A 21,338-nucleotide genomic window follows, 5' to 3' on the forward strand; every position below is an offset into this window, starting at 1 on the left:
AACTGAAGTTTTGATTGTTTTTTTATACCTTAACTTATAGTTCCAGCTTTGACGATTGTGCCGATGAAGTAAATCATTACTGATCTTTGTCGCAACATTGCCAATTTTCCGAGAAATGCACAATTTAAATGAATTACAAAGTTGCTGATCATCGAAAACAAAAAAAAAAAAAAAAAAAACAAGAAAAAACCAAAAAAAAATTATCGAAGCATGATACGCAGAGTTTCCTTTAAGATACTTTACTGAGTCGTCCTTTGTTTTGATTTTTTTTTTTAAATTATTTTTTTCCTTTTGGAAGACTAAAGGGATACATTTTTGAAGAACAATCCTGGTGAATCGCACGGAATTCGGAGGAAAAGCGATGATCATTCAGTGCCAATTTTGCAAGTTTGCAACACTGTTTTTCCTCCATTTATATTTTTTTTAAAATATCGATTTTAGGTGAGACAAACTGCCTCACCAAGAATCGATCGTTTTACATACATTTAAATGGAGAAAAAACATTGTTGCCAACTTTGAAGAATCGTGACTGTGACCATTGATCTTTCGACAAAATGAAATGTGACAGGAAATCTTCAACGTCACAAGCTAAATACACGTACATGATTTCCTGAGTGCAATGATGCAATGGCGAACTATAGCACAATGAAGTCTGGTGAATATACTGGCGCAAATTATATTTTGTTCCACTCTTTCCTTCCTGAAATAGAGCTGTCGCTAGTTTTTGAAGCGTTGTTTTATTACTGTGCATACGGACCGTGCCTCTGATTTGCTTTCATTGCACGCATTGAAAACGAAATAAAGTTAGTCAAGAATTCAATTTTGATTTTTTAACTTCAAATATAATGGCATAATCGTATACAGAGAGGAATTAAAAAATATATATTCACTTAACTACTGTACTTTGTACCAACATCAGGTGGATATACTTAACTTAGGCAGACTTATTTATAATAAAAAAAGCTTAACAAGGACTAGTTGATGCATGAAAATTGAACACTTCCAAAGAATACAGTCGAATATCCAAAAATCATGATGCAGCTAAAATGACTGTGAGCTATTCTCCATGAAGAGCAGGAGAAGCAAAGGTTTTCATCTCATTACGACGAAGGTAGAAATTCAATTTTTGGAGCAAATTTAAGATTTTTCACTGTGAGTCAAAGGAGAGTCTACGCCAAATAAGTTTATACGGACCCTTTGATTGTAACAGAAAATCACCTTTTTTCAGGTTAGCATTAAAAAAAAATAAAAGAACGTCAGATCTTCTGTCGCACTCTACAAAAGCGTAAATGTGGCGTGGACTCTACCCAAGGCAAGTAAATTGAATGACTCCAAAGACTGAGAGAAAAGTAAAGACGAGTCTCAATTGGACTACATTTTGCAATTCGGAACTACAAAATGTGGCTCATCCGTTAATAAAACACATACATATACGGGGAAACTAATGGTACATGCGTTGTTTCTCAACTGAGCCAAAAATTATAGTTCCGAATTGCTAAATGCAGTCCAATTGAACTACATTTTCCAATCTGGAACTAAAATTTCTGGCTCATTCGTAAAAACACGTATGTGCACAGGAAAATTAATGGTGCACACTTTGTTTCTAATCTGAGCCAGAAACTGTGGTTCCTAATTGCAAACTGTAGTCCAATTTCCTCTCGTTGCTTCACAACAACGTACAACGCGAGATACGATAAGATTTTTCATTTTCTGATAAGGTGAATAACTAGACTTTAAAAAAAAATTGACTAGATGCTTATGAAACGAATCGGGTTCAATGATTGCAATTTGATTATTTATCGGTTCTATGAATCTCATATTAAGGACACAAATACTAATTAGTGTAGAAAAATATGAATAGTTTCATCTTTACACTCTATAATTTCACGGGGCAAAAACTATAAACAGTACAGTAAAAAGTTCGAAAATCATCTCCCAAGGGAGATAATAAAATGAGGTATTCACAGGAAAAAAAATAAAATTGACTTTGCTTAACCGTGCCTCTTTTCTATGGTGTGGCAAAGAAAAATGCGCGCCTTTCGTGTTTAGTTTTGACATTTTTCTGTAGGGTTGATTTTGAAACATTTCATTGAGCATACTTTTTCTAATTTCAATTCACACTAATTTAAATACTAAACTCTTATACACACAAATTAAAGTATGATTATAAATGCCACACTTACAAGTAGCTTAAAATATGTAACGTTCCATACTATATCTATGTAAAAAAAAAAAAAAAAAAAAAAAAAAAAAAAAAAAAACTTGGGTAAAAAAGACCTAAGTGAGCACAGTCATGAAGTTATATTTGGAGGTCATTAATCCTTCTTTACATACTCGGTGGTATTTTTCAGCTTGAACAGTCACATCCCCAAAACAAAATCTTATCGAAGGTAAATTATTAATACTTCTCTTCACCGGAAAAAGATAAGACCATTTTCCGCACGAATTTAACGCCCGGGGAAAGAAATCGAACGATTTTAGTGCCTATCTCGTAGTATTATATTCGTCGGAGACTTAGGCGCAAGCAGGAACTCGAACTGTAGATCCAACTCCTCGTCGAAATCAATATGGAACTTCCTTACTGTCTGTAAAAGAAAAATAAATTTATCATCATTTAAATCGGGGAAACCCGCAGAAAAAACTCCGTAGGTATTGTGGGGGACAAGTGTCTCGACAATTGGCGACTGCGGGAAATTAAAAATCTTCTAATAGTCTGCCGAAACGGATTGCAAGCCACGCATGTTGCGTTACTCTCTTTTTCAGGCGGATTATAGTTTATGGATATAGGTGACCCAATTCAAGAAAATCCTTTTTTCTCTGTCATCTGTAAGCGGTGATTCAAAATTATTGTACACTTGGCGCACTCGCTGTTTTCTTTCAAGAGAAACCCTGATTTTCTTGCATTGAAAGTTAATAAAGCACTTCAGACAAAGCAACAGAGAAAGAAAATATGAGGGGCAAAGACAAAAATAATGCAATTCATGACTTCATCGTCAGGTGCCATGTCATGACGACAAAGGGTACAAGATAATTGTACATCATATTTTTGTCAAATTTGTGTTGCGTGACAGCATTCTGATCATTCAGAAAGCAAATTGGGTCTCGGTCGATCAGAGAAATAAATAAAGAGCTATGCAAAGTTACCACCTGAGATGAGAACATACCTGAGCTAAGACAACTTGAAGCTCTAATTCGACGAAGCGTTTACCGGGACACATCCTCTTTCCCACTCCAAAAGGACAAACCAAGAAGGGGTATCTCACTGCGGAGTTATCCAGCCATCTTTCAGGCTTGAAACTTTTGGCGTCGACGAAATTACACTCTTCTTGACTTGCCAGCCAAGTGTGGCATAATACCACGCTCTGTAAAGGAAAGTAAACGACGGCAAAGATAAAACCAGTTTAAAAATGAAATCAAAGTTAGTTAATGAATTGATAAAATTAGTCCAAAAAAATCTTTCAGCCACGAAAAGATTTATCTTAAACTCATCGATCGGTACTTTTCAACTCAGCATGAATAAAAACTTGGATTTCTACGTTTTGTACCAGTTCGTCTACTGATCGTTTTTGCAGGTTAAACTTATCGTGAAGAGGAAAAATAAACTCCCCTCCCAAGTAACACAGATTGCAATAAGTAGCAATTACTTGTACAATATTGCAAGTCCACTGAGTGTTGTGTATGTTGCCTAGCTCCTATTTGAAGGGGCCCCGTTTATTGAAACTTATTGCAATATAATAATTGAAATAAGTTGCAATTTTTCAATGCATTGCATATTGCCTATCTTTCTGGCACATGGAGGTCATTTTGTTGATTGTTTAAAATCTGCGTAAAGCGCCTAAATGATGTAAAACTATTGCAATTAAATGGTAAAAAAATTACAATCGTATTGAAATCAAATTGCAATTTAATTTCAATATGTTAGTTGCACTGTGCTACTTAGGTAGTACCTCTGCTCGCAAAACAACTCCTCAAGTGACAATTTTTAACGGAAAAATTGGATTTTTTAAAAATTAAGTTGCCATTTTTTTATGATTTTTTGTCGATAAAATCGCTAGGATCATCAACATCTGAGCGATTATCCTTAATCTTGTCGCGATTTTATATCTCTCTGAAATCGCGTTCAATGAAAATAAAATTTTCAACTCAATTTACCACGATTTTTTGTTCGATAAACTGCAATAAAGTGCCGTTGATAAAAATGTATTACGTTTTATTGAAATTGTATGCGATGAAATCGCAATTTAACGCATTTTTTTATCCGACAATATTGTATTATATCGACGTCGATGAAATCGCAATACATTCTCCGATCAGATCGCAACTTATCGCGATCACTACTACTTGGGTCGTCAAAGAATTAAAACGGGTAATTCTTTAAAGTTGTGCGTAAAAAGCTCGTATAAAGATCGTAACAAATCAGATTTAAAGACTTTTATGCAAAAGTATTCGTAAATGAAGAAATCAAAAAAAAAAAAAAAAAAAAAAAAAAAACAAAGAAGAATGGATGAGGTAATACCTACCCCTGCCGGGAGCAAGTAGCTACTGAGCTCAGTCTCTGACTCTAATATCCTTGCGACACAAGGGGCAGTCGGAAGGACCCTGAGAAAAAAAAAACATTAATTATTAGATCAATGTTCATCATAGACATTCATCATCATCACATATCACATATCATTTCATTCGATGACTAAAATGGCTTGGAATGAGCTGACATTTAAAGTAACATTTCGTAGCAAGTTGCAATTAGTAATCGATGATCCTATCTATACCTTACAGCCGATTAAAATAAATGACACGCTGCGGTTGAGTGAGCAGAAATACTCAAAAATTTGCCGGGAACATTACTTGTATTACATGCTCTTATTGATGTAATGCTCCCATATTTCAAAAGTCGACAATTCTGCCGTGATAGCGAATGATGGCAGTAGGTGCCAAATTTTCGAAATCGAGTTTCCTTCAAAATTCGTCTAATCTCTTTTAGATGAAATCACTGAAATAGCTAAAACAGCAAATTCATCTTAATTGTATGACAGCGAGACATATGAAAGTGCCGCCCTCTTCTGACAATTTTTAACCTTAAAATGTGTTTGTTTTTTGTCAAAAACGCAACCACGAAAGCATGCAGAGGATATCACTTACGGCTGCTTTGTAAATGCGAATTTTCCTTTGATATTCATCCGCTTTTTTGTATATTTTTCCAATAAATCGGTGTTGATCGGTTCATGATTTTATTTATCGTTTTATTCATGTCGATCAAATGCATAACCTCTCGTTACATGCAGTCTACCTATCATACTTTTTTTTTTAAACTGAACAATTCGCCTTCTACTGCGTCTGCAGCAATTGTTGTTACGAATATGTTGTGCGTACTGATTTTACCTCATTACATACTTGACTCTCTGAAGGCGTTTTATGTGCGAGAGTAGAGCACCCTGTTGGAGAATAAGAGAAGTCAGATGGAATGAATCTCTCAATCCCTACTTCAATGGTTCTCCGACAGACTGCGCCACTTTACCACATAAAACGCCCTCAAGGAGTCGAGTATGTAATCAGCAGAAATCAGCTCGCACAACATATTTGTAACAACAATTGCTGCAGACGCAGCAGAAGGCGAAATGTTCGGTTAAAAAAAGAGAATGAAAGGAAAAAGGAGGAGAGGAATTCCTAAGCACAAACTAGTCGCCCAGGAGTGCAAAACTTTCTCTCCTTTGCACCGACTAGTTGCCAAGGTGAGAAAAAATTTCTCTCCTCTTCATGGAGTAGTTGTTTTCGAGAGAAATGTTTTTTCTCCCGAGCAACTAATTTGTTCTTAGGAGAGGAATGTATCCGTTCCTAAGCAATAACTAGTTGCTCAGGAGAAAAAACATTTCTGTCCTATGTACCGACTAGTTGCCCAGGAAAGAAAAAATTTCTCTCCTCTTCATAGTTGTTTTCGAGAGGATTTTTTTTTCTCCTAAGCTACTAGTTTGTGCGGCGATACCTCGATATTAGGATCAGCCAAGATTTTGATTCTTCACGATTTTAAGTTCACACGTACCACAGCCTCACTCCCTGCAAACCGTTTTTGGCACATTTTTGTAGCTGTTTTTTTGCTTCAAGACCACTGTGTTACCTATGTAATTGAATTAAAATCGATCGATTTTTAATCATCCAAACGATTTCTACGAGTCTTTCCTATGATAAGTGGCAGTTTGAGAGAGAACGGAGGCTTCTTTCAATAAAATTTTCCGGTCAGACGCTTCTGAGCTCATTTTCTCATAACTTCATTTTTGCACTTCCTGCTCTCTTCGCTATCACGGCAGAATAGCCATGCTAGTTGTATTGTCCATCATCAATGCAGACACCCTGGTAAAAATTGGCGATAGGACCTGCGTTTCAAAATACCATAGGAGTTCTTATAGCCGACTGAAGAAGGCGATAGAAAAGCATATAGTTGGCTGTAGAAAGTGGAAAAAATCATACGGCCGGGCTGCACGAAGCGATAAAAAATTACACAGCCGGGCTATAGTTCCTATCGCCGGGCTTTACACTTTATCGCCTGGCATGTTGCTTTTTCGCCATCGGCTCTAAAAGACTATGAGGAATTGTGTAGACATTCGTGTGCTTTGTAAATCCTTAAGTTTGTACGGAATCACTTTAATATTTATAAAACGCACATGATTTTTTTTCATCAATTAAAATGGGAATAATCCATACAGAGTGTGCAAACATTTCAAAGTCATGAGTTGAAAAACGCTGACTCCACGAGATTAAATATTAGAGCCTAACACAAAGCGGAGCGGCGGCGCACTGGCGCCTACAAACCTAACAGGGATACTTCACGCATTGCGCAATGCGTGAGGTATCCTGTTAGGTTTGTAGGCGCCAATGCGCTAGTCGCTCTCGCCAGCCGCGGCGCGGCGTGCCACGGCGCTTGAAGCAACTATTTCACACCAGAGGTATTGCACAGTATCATACGAAACTGAAGGCGCTCCATCATATTAGCAATGGCAGGCATCCTTCAAAAGTGCGGAGCTTTCCTCGCAAAATAAATCAAGATACTACGGCCCAAAAAGAGAGTGGTAGTCCAAAAACTCACTAAGTCCTAGCATCCGTATTTAGTAACGTTTAGCATACACTTTATCGCCAGGCTGTTGCTTAGTCGCCATCGGCTATAAAAAGCGATAAGAAATTGTGTTGCCGGGTATAGAAGCTTTTGGAAATCTTACAGCCGGCTGTAGGTCTATGGTATTTTGGAACACAGATTCTACTGCCAATTTTTACCAGGGCAGACTATTGCGAAAAAAAGTTTGTAAGCATTTGGTTAACAGCTGAAAGAATATTGCAATTCTACAGCGAAATTTTCTTGATAATATTCTGTAAGCAAGATTATGTCACCTCATTGCAACGGCGCCTGTAAAAATACTACAAAGCGTCTCGACATGGGTAAAATGAAATACCTGAAAGCTTCTGCAATGCACGCCTTCAAGTAAGTTGCATGCCTCAGAGTACTCGTTGATAACGGGCATCCATCTGTTACAAGCCCTTCTAGTTCTTCATAAATCTTCTCTTGAACTTCCGGATGTTTTGCCACTAAATAAAGGAGAAACACAAGAGTGTTTCCTAACTGAAAAAGTTGAACAGATAATAATTATTAACAGTGCAGAAGATAAAATTTTCTACACACCGTTTACAAAATACGTCTACATACGCATGGGTGCATACCATAGAGTACATAGAGTCGTAATGTAAATGGGAGAGCTGGCGCCATGTTCTGCTCGACGAATTTCGAGCCCGGTGTGCGCCGAGTTCGGGTCGCTTTTTCGATACATTTTCGATCCAAAATGGCGGTGTGGAATACGTGGTAATTCCTATCTCCTTTGTTTGTTGTTGTTGTTGTTGTTGTCATCGGATGTCCGGGTACCCGTGTATCGCAAACAATCGATTATGTATCGAAAAAGTGGCCCGGCGTCACACAGGAGTCTCGGAATTCGGGACATGGAAAATGCTTAAAAGTGGCGCCAGCTCTCCCACTTACATTACGACTCTATGTACTCTATGGTGCATACAGGGTATAGAGAAGGGTGTGTCACCGAAATGATGGACACATTTTTGGCCGTCATTTCGGCTACGCATCCCTCCGTTTACCTTTTGATTCTAAAAATTAGTTGGTTCTGAAATGATTAAAATTCATGACTTTTTTTTTTATAGGCAGTGCCTTTGAGGGAAGAATAATTTTAGTGCATGAAATCAAGTAGAAAAGTGGTGAGTTAAAAAGGGAAGTTTTTCGCCGAAATTACGAAAAGCCCACATTATCGCACCAAAATCCGTCTGAAATAACCAACACTGGAAAATAAACACATTGGATCTAGAGTCCAGACTCTTGAAAACATTGACAAGAAAAAATACTCTCGATTCAATCAGATTTAAGCTTAAATTAAAAGAAAATCCGCTCAAATTAAGAGGCTTGGTTCTTGATTTAAGCAAAAATCCGATTGAATCAAAAGTATTTTTTCTTGTCGATGTTTTTAAGAATCTGGACTCTAGATCCAATGTGTTTTTTTTTTTTTTTTTCAGTGAATGTAAATTTTGAAAATAGCTCGCTAAGCGCGTGTATCAGTATTGAACTCAACGAGGTTTTTCCGTTGAGAAGATGTTGTGGCCAACCTTGTTAGTGGACCCTCGCAGAAAAAAGTAAATAAATATGATAAAATGTAAAAAGTGGCAACAAAACTTTTGTCCCTTTAGCTGAAAACCCGTATATTACCGTCTGGCCGTTTACAGAAAAAGGCACCTCAGCATTGAAAAACTTGGAAAGTTAGTTATAGACGTCACTGATCAAAGGGGAGTCCTAAAAATATGTTGTCAAAAGAAACGGTCATGCGTGATTTCTCACTTTAAAGTCATTAAAGTGGATGGTAAAAATGGAATAATTTACGAGTTTGCTCCGCTCGAGTGAATTATATTCTAAGGATGACACTCCGGTCCGGACTTCAGAACTTGGGCCTTTCCGTTTGAATTCACTCGCCAAGATTAGCCTTCATTTAAGTGTGATACTACACCTCGTAGAAGTTCGAATAGGTGCATCTCACTTCCGAAGCTAGACATCTTTTGCTGGTTATTTTTACATTCGTACTGCATATTTTTATTGAAATCGGACTTACTGTTTTTATTCCAGCAGCGATAAAGTCAATGATCGCCGCCTTTTTGTCACATAACTCCATTCCTTCCGCTTGTAATATAGACATAAAAACACTTTGCACCGGGTCAACGGCACACTTGTTTGTTTCCGCTTTTAAAGTTTTATCTACCATTTCTGATATGATTCTGTAAAAAGAAAAACAAAAAACTAAAATTACGAATTAGTGCTATAGATTATATGTCCTCGTTGATTGATAAGGCGTTGAATACTACGCGTATCACTGATAAGCACATTAAGGTTTGTTCCTAATACCAAGAAAATGGAATACGTCATCTCTTGAAAAGTTCGTTTCAAAAGTTATAGGCGCTTATTCGGTAAATTCCGATTTTCAAAGGTCCATTAAATGTGTCCCACGCAGGAGAAAGTTAAGCAATATTCAATGCAAAAAAATTGCAATTTTTTTCAATTTTTTTGCGATACATTTTAGTGAAAGATGCCCCTTCAATCAGTGAATAGGCAACATACGCAACACTTCGGTATAGTAACAATGGATCGTATTCGATAGTGGTTCGATGTATCGTTTGGTTCAAAACAATAGAGTTTACCCTCAAGAACAAATTTAGGATTTAAGTTGGAAAAGCTAAAAATGAGGAAACTCCTCACAATTTCACTTTTCATTGCCACTCTGTACTCATAAGAAGGACAAATTTATCGCAAAGAACCCGCTAAATGTTTCCATATTTTATTGAAACAATGTTCTATTACCAAAAAAATCAACGATCATTTGAGGGGCTTGGAGGACAATGCGCATAAGTGCAGTTTTTGCTGTTTCAAGAATTACGCGTTTAAAGTTTCAAAATTACATGGATCAGTAAGGCGCGAAGGAAGTTTAAACTCACTTTTTGATGCTTTGAATTACATTTTAGTTGTGAATTTTTCATAGAATATACTTTCAAACTAGTTATAGTTGAGTTCCTGAATACCTCAATTTTTACAAAATCTGCACTTATGCGCCATGTCCTCCAAACCTCTCATTCATCCTTCATAAATCTAAATTAACTGTAGCATGTCATTAAGGATTTAGATTTACAAAATAAAGCATCATAGTGATCAGGTTTTCTCGTAATAACAGTAAGCGTGAAATAAAAATGCAAAGTCTTGATTGGAGTTACGGCGTCCTGTGGACGGCAGCATATTGAACTAATCGATATCGATACAATCTCACCTTTTGACGTATCATATACGGTCCATATTTTACCTTGTAAATGGGTCAGTTGCGCTGGTCACAGAATCGTGTTTTGATGCTTGATTCTTGCAGATGAGCTAAAAATAATAAGATCCGTCCAGACAGCACTTTCTACGCTGAATATTAACCGAGATATCGCTCCCTGAAAAACTCGATTTATGACGTCATCCACCGCGGTATCACATACCACGTTACGCACGACCTCGGTGGATGACGTCAAAACCCCGACTTTTCAAAGGACGAGATCTCGGTTAATATTCAACGTAGAAAGTTGCTGTTTGGACAGATCTTCTTATTTTTAGATAATCGACGAGAATCAAGGTTCAAAACACAATTATGTTACCAGCGCAACTGGCTCATTATGATTGCAATCTTTCCTTCTTGGGACGTCCCCATGGACGCTTTCGGAAATGTTTCTCCACGTTGAGATGACCGTGCTCTTTCAACGCGCACTGGAAAAAAAATCACACCGGATCTAGAGTCCAGACTCTTAAAAACACCGACAAGAAAAAGTACTCTTGACTCAATCAGAATCTAGCTTAAATCAAGAACCAAGCCTCTTAATTTAAGCGGATTTTATTTTGATCCAAGCAAAAATCCGATTGAATCAAGAGTATTTTTTCTTGTCAATGTTTTCAAGAGTCTGGACTCTAGATCCAATGTGGTTTTTTTCCCCCAGTGCGACTGCATTCACGCATTCGCACTGCCTGCGGAGTGTACCGTGTCCGGGCGGCGGTCACCTATCAACCAACTAAGTAATTAAGGCAAGTGGCTCAACTCCGTTGACTGTCAAGGTCCGGAACGACTTCATCATCGTGTTATACACGTTTGTGTGTAAAAGATTCAAGTGCTTACTCGTAAATTGTGTCTTCACTTTCGACAAGTCGTTTATATGCCGGAGTGGGGAGAATCTTCCAGAACGGCAAGCCGTAAAATGTGTCTCTTGACGCGATGAACTGACCCTTGACTGCGTCTGCGAGTCGGCTCGCTACCGGGCTTATGTTTTGCTCCAAGAACCCTAGCCGTTCTCCCAGGATTAATGTGCATGTGCCTACGGAAAACAAGAAAGCTACATGTTAAAAGGACTGAGGGAACCAGGATCTAATGCGAGGATGGCGATATTTGAGGGAGTTTCTAGCAGCGTCGGATTTGGGATGGCGATAGGGGCCATCGTCCCCCGCCCCAACAATAAAATTGTTTTTTTTTTTTCTATGATGAAAACTGCAGAAAGGGTAACCCACACAGATTATAATGTTTCTTGCATCTAATTTTCAAGTTCCATGAGGGACCCAGGCTGAAAACTGGCATTAAGACGCACAAACTTCACAAAATTTGCGTTGCGCTGAGATTAAAATGGACTGCGTTCAGCAGAATGGAACCAAGCCACACCGGCTATTGCCAAATTTAACCGGACAATATAGTCTTTTACAAGAGAACTTTTTCGCGGATTCTTTTGAGCATTTTGAGGAATTTGCTTCGTACTATGCAGAAAATTCACTGGCATTTGCTCAAAAATCTACACAGCCGATTCATGTAAAAAATTGAATGCGTAATGAAATTTGGCAAAAGCTGGTGTGGCTTAATTCTTTTTTGCTAAACTACATCAAGAGGAAGTATGGTAAACACGCTAATTCTATGCGCATGGCTCTTTAAGGGTTACGCTTTTTCATAAAAAATATAATTAAAAAATTGCAAAATGAATTTCAGAAATTTATGGAATACATTGAAGAATATTTTTCGAAATTATACCCTGGTAAAAATTGGCGATAAGAGCTGCGTTTCAAAATACCATAGGAATTCTTATAGCCGGCTAAAGAAGGCTGCAGAAAATCATATAGCTGGCTGTAGAATGCGGAGAAAATCATACGGCCGGGCTATACGAAGCGATAAAAAATTATGCAGCCGGGCTATAGTTCCTATCGCCGGGCTTTACACTTTATCGCCTGGCTGTTGCTTTTTCGCCATCGATTACAAAAGGCTACAAGAAATTGTGTAGAAATTCGTGTGCTTTGGAAATCATTAAGTTTGATACGGAACCACCTCAATATTTACAAAACACACATTATATTTTCCTTTAATACATATTTCTTTTCATCAATTAAAATGAGAATAATCCATACAGGATGTGCAAACATTTCAAAATCATGAGTTGAATAACGCTGACTCCACCAGATTAAATATTAGAGCCTAACACAAAGCGGAGCGGCGACGCACTGGCGCCTACAAACCTAACAGGGATACTTCACGCATTGCGCAACGCGTGAAGTATCCCTGTTAGGTTTGTAGGCGCCAATGCGCGTTTCGCGCTGGCTGCCCGCCTGCCTGCCGCACCGCAGCGTGCCACGGCGCTTGAAGCAACTATTTCACACCAGACGCATTGCACAGTATCATACGAAACTGAAGGCGCTCTAATATATTAGTAGTGGCAGGCATCCATCAAAAGTACGGAGCTTTCCTCGCAAAATAAATCAAGATACTACGGCCCAAAAAGAGAGCAGTAGTCCAAAAACTCACTAAGTCCTAGCATCCGTAATTAGTAACGTTTAGCATACACTTTATCGCCTGGCTGTTGCTTAGTCGCCATCGGCTATAAAAGGCTATAAGAAATTGTGTAGCCGGCTATAGAAGCTATTGTAAATCTTACAGCCGGCTGTAGGTCTATGGTATTTTGGAACACAGATTCTACTGCCAATTTTTACCAGGGTATGAGGAAAATTATGCTTTTTTTTTGTGTGTTATTTTGTGCGTATTGCATATCGATGGCTAGAGTGCGAAATCACGTATCTTCTTCAGCGGTGTTGCAGACTTCTTGTCATACACTATTTTTTAAATGGGAAACTAGTCAACGAAATTTTTTTTAAAACTTCCTTCATGTTTTCTCTCTGTTGGGAGAATACTCTGTATTTTCAAATTATGAAGTTGACTTGTTTTTCTTCGAAAAATATAATAGGAACATAAATTTTGAGGCGCCGTATTAGAAAACCGCATTCTCGTACTTCGGTAATCGATTTCTAGCCTTTGAAAGTATGTTTCATAAATTTCACAGTTTCTTAAATTCCATGAGACATTTCACTAAAATCATTCCACATGTGCAACCCTGGTTTCTTTTGATTGCATTCATTTGTACATACACAGTTCCCAGTTCCTTTCAGCATAAATACGTCAAAATGTCATAAGTGGTGATAGATCAGACCTTAGGCGAGCACAGGGCGGACTTACTCTCAAGGCCCATGCGATTAGCATACTCCTCGAAGTTGTGGACGACACCGTTTTCGTCGCGGGAGTTTGTGATAAGGGTATTGAAGTCATCGGCCACTTGGTTCAGCTCAGGTAAGAACTGTGTCATAGTCTTCGAGCTAGTTAAAGCCGGAGTCAGTTTCGTCCGCAGGTCATGCCACGTTTGACCTTGCCTGCAAAACATAATCAGCTTTAAAAAATAATGTGTGATTTCCGCGAGAAAAAATACCATAGAGGCGAAAATATCCAAAGCGTATAAATATAAGTACCAAGATGCTCGGAGGAGGTAGGGGAAAATGCCCTCAAATCGTCACTTCTCCGACGCAAAAGCCTGTGTCACACTATCAAAGCTAACCATCAAAATATCAAGGTCAGGTGTTGTATTTGGCTTCTTCGATGACTTGGACCAATCACAGCACTTGACTTCGACATTTTGATGGAGTATTTTGATAGTGGGACACAGGCGTATCTCAATTCCATGTGAGCCCTGTTTTACATATAAACCTATACTCTCTGGAACTCATGCGGAAATTGAGATACGCCCTCACGACAGAGGAGCTACGAAATGTAAGGTCAAGGACAGGTTTTATTATCCTAGGTTTTCTAGGGGTAAGTACCCCTGTCAAATTGAATTGAAATCAAATCTGTGCCCTCTAAAAAAAATCTCAGAACTTACTCAAGTCGCTGAGGAAGCCCACAGTGCATATGAGAACGCATTAGCGCCTTCAATTACTCTTGACTGCAACATGCCCAGCACATCCATTAAGCACGAGTATGACTGCGGCTGTTATAAATGACACATTAAGTGACTTTTTTTTCCCTGCGGAGACCTTACTTTCAGGCTGAAGGCCTCCTGTTCTTTTTCTTCTTTTTAAATGAGGGGAATTCTAATGAACAAAAGGACAGTTAATCCTTGTCTTCACCAATATAAGATTCATTGAAATTCGTCTAAGGGACAACTCTAAATGCCGTACAGTTGTTTGAGGACGAGAGAAATTATAAGATTTTCTAAATAAATGTTACGTTTCAAGAACTAAATGCTGCAAAATTCAAAAAAGAGATAGTTTTTTCATTATGTAGCTGCGTTTCTTTGCAAAAACGTTGACTTAAACGAGAGTAAAATTAAATAAATAAAAAAGAATACAAATAAAAATTATTATCAAATCGCGAAGTAATGAGTTCGGACTTTACAATTCAAAACATGTTGTTCAAGCACACATCTATTCACAGTTCCAATGGCTTACCTTTATGTGGCCATTGATGGATCATTATAATTAGACCGGGTGAGGAAGTAAGTCATTTTCCCGTAGACGGTCTCCAATGTACAAAAACAACTCTTAAAATGATCGATGACACGTGTGCTTGACACCGAAGTTATGAAACTACCTGCTTATTCCCCCTTAACAAGTCTAATTTCAACCGTGCGGCGCTGATACGGCAGTTTTTTTCTGTGAGTAGGGATAGTTGAACAGTTTTTCTTACTCGGGAATCATAAACTAACGCAAAATTTTATGCCAAACAGATTTTTTCAGGGCCTTCATAAATACCTTCTCCGTTAGTTAGAAGTATTGGTACGAGAGAAGTCCATTTATATGTATATTGGAAGACTGCATGACAGGAGAACTTGCTTCCATTAAGTTAAGAACCTAAATCTTCGTATTTGCACCCACAACATTAGATTTTGGGATAAAATTTTGAAAGTAGGTTCAGGACTAATTTTAATTTTAATTGATTAACTAACTAACTAACTAACTCGTCTCAGTAGATGAGGTGCAATGAGGGAAATTTTAGTATGGGAAAGTTAACAGAAGGTAGGAAAATCTCCACGATCCTTTGAGGATTGCAGGCTCGCGTTGAACATTGGTTGGATATTGTGTATATCGCACCGCTGGTGGTAGATCTGGAAGGGCGCGGCGCACCGTGTTGTACGCGTAATGCTTGAAGTATTCCCACAGTCTTGTAGGCGCTAATATTCGCTTCATACCACCTGCCTGACCAACTGCTCGGCATTAGACGCAATGCGAGAAGTATTCATGCTGTCTTGCAGGCGCTAAAATGCGTTTAACGCCAACCTACCGACCGAATGCGTTTAACGGCGGGTGGTTTCTGCGCGTTCTTTGATCCACTTGTCACTCGGTAGATCTCCCTGTCATCCTTCAGTTTTGTATGCGGCTCTTTCTAACATGTTAGCAGTCCTAAACTATCCCACTTATCGATTATGAAACTGCAAAAGTGGATACCTCGTTTGCGGGTTTTTTTTTTTTTTTTATTTTTTTTATTTTTTTTTAAAGAAGAACGAACCAACAATATGGCTTGAAATTCTTACAGAAAAGAAAAATCACGGAAGTCAAGAAATGGCGTTTAGCAGTTTTCCATGTAGTAATTATGACAGAAAGTCAGCAACGCCGCAAACCGAGGTATGAGTTTCTGCAGTTTTACCAGACATATTTTTGACCAAAGTGTGACACCGCGTATCTCCGTTAGTGACGTTGCAAACTTCTTGTTATACTTAATTTCTAGGAAAACAAGTGATCGTAATTTCTTGAAAACTCCCTTGATTTTTCTGTTGAGTTAGCAGAATATTCAATACAAATTTTAAGGTATAAGGTTGGCTTCTTTCTCCTCTAAAAAGTAAAAAAATAGGAGCGGAAATTTTGAAACACCGCAATGGAGATACGTGGTTTCGTACTTTGGCCATCAATTTATTTTCTCGCATTTCCCAATTCAGGTAGACTTCCTACGTTCAAATGAGAGTCCAATGGCAAATTACGGGTGTCCGAAATTTTGTAAATTTTATGCTTAAAATGAAACTGCTATGAAAATTGTGCGCGAGGATATCCTTGGTTTCTAAAATGAACAATTATTATCAAAGAAAATATGACAAAATAACCGAATCTGCTTCGATACATGTGTTGAAATCAGGAGGACAAGGCGTATAAGTGCACTTTTTGCTAATGTATTTAAGAAATATTTGTTCGAATTTTCGAAAGTACATGGATCCTTATGGCGGAGAGAAAATTCAAACTGACTTTTTATGCTTAAAAATCGGAATTTGGGAGCGAATTTTTCACAGAATATGCATTCAGACTTACTTTACTATGAAAAAAACTGCGAACTCAGCTCATTGAGCACTCTGGGATGAAGGAATACAATTGAATCAGGACGTGCGAGAACCGCTAATGTCCATTTTTCCAGTCTTCAGATTTTTTGAATTGATAATACTTTTAAAGAGTTGATGCAACCATAAAAGTTATGAAAGGACTCATCTGGGATTGAGGTAAACCGAAGATGAGTATTGAAGCCACTTACGTGTTTGCATCCAACGCCAAAAAGTATTATCAACTCAAAAAATCTGAAGACTGGAAAAATGGACATTAGCTGTTTTCGCACGTCCTGATTCTATTACACTGAACAAAAATTCTCGGCGTTTTTACCAAGGTCCGCTGGTACCTTTACCATCTCACTTTTTTTACCAATTATTGGTAATTTTACCAAGACAGACTGGTGAGCTTACCTAAAAACCAGTATTTTTACTGTTTTTTTCAGGTAAGAATACCACTTTTATTGGTAATAAATTTCCGGTAACTTTGCCATTTTATCTCGGTAATTTTACCACAGTCGATACAAAATGGTGGCGTTTTTACCAAGGTCCAGTAAAATTACCTAGAAAGTTAATAATTTTTACCGAGATTTCTCGGTAAAATTACCAATTCCATAAATGGTAATTTTACCAAGAAAAAACTGGGATCAAATAGAACCCTGAATTCTTGGTAATTTTATCCTTTTCTTAGTAAAATACACCGAGATTTTTTTTTTCAGTGTATTTTGTACAAATTCTCCATTCTGCCTCCTGGAAAATTTCAGTCAGAAGACGCCACTGCGCAAGTATGAGAAGAGGGATCGATGTGCGGAAGATTTCGTCGAGTGCGTCCCTCACGACGCGTGAGTTTGAAGAGGAAACGTGTCATGAAATGCATCAATTTAAAGCTCGTCCATTGGCCCATCGCATCGTTTCATTTAAAGTGACAAAATGATTACTCACTCGTTGACCAGTCCTAGGTTTGTATATTTATCGGGCCTAGTTCTACGGTAGTAGGAAGTCACTTCGTTCGGCGGGCGGATGGGGAACTTGCTCGACTGTTTCAGCACTCTTTCGATGTCATCGCGGTTCCTGATGTTGATCACTGGGAAGTTCCACAACGCCTCCTCTCGGACGGTCTCCCCGTATTTTCTGAAAAGGTCTGGGGGAAAAAAGGCTGAGTTAGTAGGGCTTGACCAAGTAGCATTTTTCCACGGAAAAATCGCTATATAGTGCGATTTTATTGGCGGTAAAATCGCAAGGATCTTCAAAATCTAAGCGATTATCCTCGACCTTATCGAGGATATTGATGAAATATATTCTGAATAAGAAAACACATTTTAGAGAAAATATTAAGAAAAACTGTTGGTTAATTTTTAAAAAAAATTGACATTACCGAAGATATCCAAATCAAAAACTTCAAGCACTTCGAGTCTTCGACGTAAGCTGTAGAGATTTTTCCACAAAATATCTGAGATATCTGTCAGGAATCCATTTTTGTCTAAAAAAACTGGACCTTTCATCTATCTATACTATAAGCTCCAAGGCCTCCTGATTTTGCATAACTGGTAACGCTAAGTTCCAGCGTTCTGCCTGGCCGATTTTCATGATTTTTGCGCATATCGACGGGCAAGTGTCTCTAGATGAGCCCGTTCTCTTCAAATTTTCAAAATATGACCCAGGTTTTTTTATATTACATGGTAAAGTTGCGAATTTTCCCATTTAAACAATGTAAATTTATTTCGTTTGAGCGTTCCATGATTTTTGAGGTAATCGATAGGCGATAGGCCCTAGATGATCCCGCTCTAATCAGAATTTGAAAATAGGACCCAGGATTTTTTTATATTGGAGAAGACCAAAAAGCTTAGAAAGGGGGGCAAAATTTTGAAATTCCAACCAATGAAAAATGGCGGGAATTTCAAATTTAGCGGAAAATTAAAATAAGCGGGAAATGCAGAATCTTGGTCTGTTAGTAGGGTAAGGTAGGTGAATAGAAGGTATGCTCCTTTAGCACAGACTATCCAACAGCGATGGAACGCTTTGTTCCGTTTCGTTTCAGTCTTTGCGGGAAGTTTGAAATAAATGCCGATTTTTTTATTCGATTCTTATTGGTTCAATCGCTCCTGGCCAGAGGGAGATCGGACAAATGAGAGTCGAGTATGAAAATCTTTTCATTTTTTGGTCGTTCTTTTTTTAAAGCGGGCCTATGAGCGCGAAGCGCCCTGTGGGGGTTGGGCCGCGTAGCGGCCAGAGGGCATAGCCCCCTAGTTCCTGGTAAAATAACTGGAATTTTCATCTGAAACAACCGGAATTCTTCTGCTCAAAGTTGAAGAATGGAAGTTGCTTTTATCGGTACAAACGTTTTCCCCCCTTTTTTCAATCCAACTTTCAGCGATATGTAATTATAAATGAGCTGTTCCCACCGTGGCTCCGCACACGCTCTCAGGGAGTCCGAACTGGCAAACTGGCTCAACACTGTGAGTGACGGATCCATCTCGCCATACCGTTAAATACTAACGGTGAACCTTGCGGAATAGCATGCAGTCCATTAACGCAGTGCGTGGTCGAGAATTTAAAATATGATTGATTGATTTCACACAATACCTCGAAAGTCTCAAAAGGACGTATTTATGCGAAACGGAATTATAGACGAGTGGGAAAGGTGGGGTGTGCTCTATAGAAAGCTGGATAAACAACAATGCAATAGTAGGCCTGACTCCATTTGGGAAAATGGAAAAGCGGGATTTCACATTACATTAAACAGAACTAACAATAAGCGCCAACTGTATGCTAACTCATGAGTCGTGGGCATATAACAAGAGCATTGTAGACAGGGCTCATGAGTAAAAGGGAGCTCGAAGTCGTCGCCGCTGACGTCACTGGCGCTTTATAATTCCCATTTATTCTCACGGCCCAAGCACTCCGTCTCTTTCCCACCTGTCTCTGGTTCCGTTTGGAATCAGTACGTCCAAATATGAGTGGATAATTTTGGAAGCATTGCACTATAAATTGAACGTATTTCTGCCAAACGGAACTATGTGCATTATGACGTGAGCCCTGTTACACATATATTCTTATGGGTCTCAGGGCTCATGTCTTGATGCACTCAGTTCACAATACGTCCAATTATTCTACGATTAGGCTTTAATGATAGTAACTACTGAATGGGATATTCAGACACCTCACCAACCTCACCTGCATACAGCTCGTGAATTTTGTTCATTTTATATCCTCCCACGGAATACAACCATCGAGTGCCGAAAACTGGGAGAGCGACGGGTCCTGGAACATCCTTTATAGTTTTCGGCTCCTTCAGAACTTTTGTTCCTTTACCTACGAGTTAAATGAAAAGAAAGAAATCGGTGCTTGGGTGAGAAATATCAGAAATGTAAAAAGACCGTACAAAAAAACCATGAAAAATACTAGTTTTAACTAGGTCTGTAAGTAGAATCCTGAAGCTTGTCATTCTGGGGTTTTACGGACAATTTCATTTAAAACTAGTGTTGACGACAGGTCACCAGTGAAAAATCGGAAATGTTAGTTCCATCGGGTTTTTCAGTCGAAACTAGTTTCGGAAACGAGGCATTAGTTAAAACCTAAAAACTTCATTTCTACCGGAATTTCACCGGTTAAAGCTATGGGACGTGGGGGCTCTTTCAGCCCCTAAGTGATCCAATTTTAATGGGGGCATATTATCGTCATACAAATTGAATCTTAAAAGGAACACAAATCTTCATATACCAATCATAGACGGGTAAGCTCTCCATTCCCATGCTTCATTTCCAACTTACCTTCAAAACAATGGCGTGGCGTGCTTTGCGATATATCGATTTATCTGCCATTTAAACTGATGAAAAAGATCGATAGACAGAGTGTTCGCAGCGAACACCTTAATAATCGATTCTTTACCATAGTTTTAAATGGCATAACAATCGATACATCGCAATTCACGCCACACTACTGCATCAAAACTAGTTTTTAGTAACGTTCCGGTAAAATTGCAGTATACTCTCGTGTTAAGGAAAAACGCCGTATAAACCTTCAGGCGTTACCAAATTTTCTTTCATAAAACGCGAATTTCCTGGTAAACTTATGCAAATTTTTCTCCCAATTTTCAGGTAATTTTGTTCGCAATTTTACCTAAAGATTCTGAAAATTTAAAGGAAAAATATGCATGACTTTCCTCAAAAATAAACATTTTATCGGAGGAAATTTTGCAACTCTCAAATGTTCATACGCCGTTCTTCCTTAGCACGGCAGTATACGAGGAAAGTGTTCGGGTTTTAAACGATGCTTCATTGATGAAACGAGCATTGATTCAAATTCAAAATTTCTAAAATCCAGCCTTACGTATTTATTAATGATCCCCACCAGGTTTCCAGCCATTTTTTTTCAGCGCGACTTTCAAATTCGCTCGCGTAAGAAATAAAATTCGTTCATTCTTTATTCTATATCTTCAAGCGAACCCGTTTGACCCACCGTGCGCTTTGCCACACGCCGACTGCCTTTCGATACAGCCTAAAAAAATAACGATTAGAAAAAAAGAGAAAAAAACGAGAAGTGTAATCGCCACCGTTTCAAGCTACGGCTCCACAGAAGGCGAGTGGCGCAAAGTTGTCCGTGCGTGAAATCAACCGTGCGGATTTTTAGCGACT

The 21,338-nt window shown here is 38.5% G+C and overlaps 1 protein-coding gene across 2 annotated transcripts in view; it reads right to left on the reverse strand.

Annotated features, from left to right (window-relative positions):
• Positions 1 to 815: 815 nt before the first annotated feature.
• The window catches only part of shd (cytochrome P450 family 24 subfamily A member shade), a 32,251-nt gene continuing 11,728 nt past the window's right edge, over positions 816 to 21,338 (reverse strand). Inside the window, exons 3-11 of one of the 2 annotated variants that reach the window (XM_072296643.1) lie at positions 19,870 to 20,016; positions 17,647 to 17,845; positions 13,587 to 13,777; positions 11,223 to 11,418; positions 9,144 to 9,306; positions 7,440 to 7,606; positions 4,521 to 4,599; positions 3,165 to 3,362; positions 816 to 2,585 (exon numbers count right to left, since the gene is read on the reverse strand). In XM_072296643.1, the coding sequence (XP_072152744.1) occupies positions 2,478 to 2,585; positions 3,165 to 3,362; positions 4,521 to 4,599; positions 7,440 to 7,606; positions 9,144 to 9,306; positions 11,223 to 11,418; positions 13,587 to 13,777; positions 17,647 to 17,845; positions 19,870 to 20,016 (1,448 nt within the window). In that variant the 3' untranslated portion in view covers positions 816 to 2,477. The remainder of the gene's footprint in view (positions 2,586 to 3,164; positions 3,363 to 4,520; positions 4,600 to 7,439; positions 7,607 to 9,143; positions 9,307 to 11,222; positions 11,419 to 13,586; positions 13,778 to 17,646; positions 17,846 to 19,869; positions 20,017 to 21,338) is intronic. The other variant, XM_019045218.2, reaches the window with a different exon arrangement.

Source organism: Bemisia tabaci, chromosome 2 (assembly GCF_918797505.1).
Source record: "Bemisia tabaci chromosome 2, PGI_BMITA_v3".
Classification (NCBI taxonomy): domain Eukaryota; kingdom Metazoa; phylum Arthropoda; class Insecta; order Hemiptera; family Aleyrodidae; genus Bemisia; species Bemisia tabaci.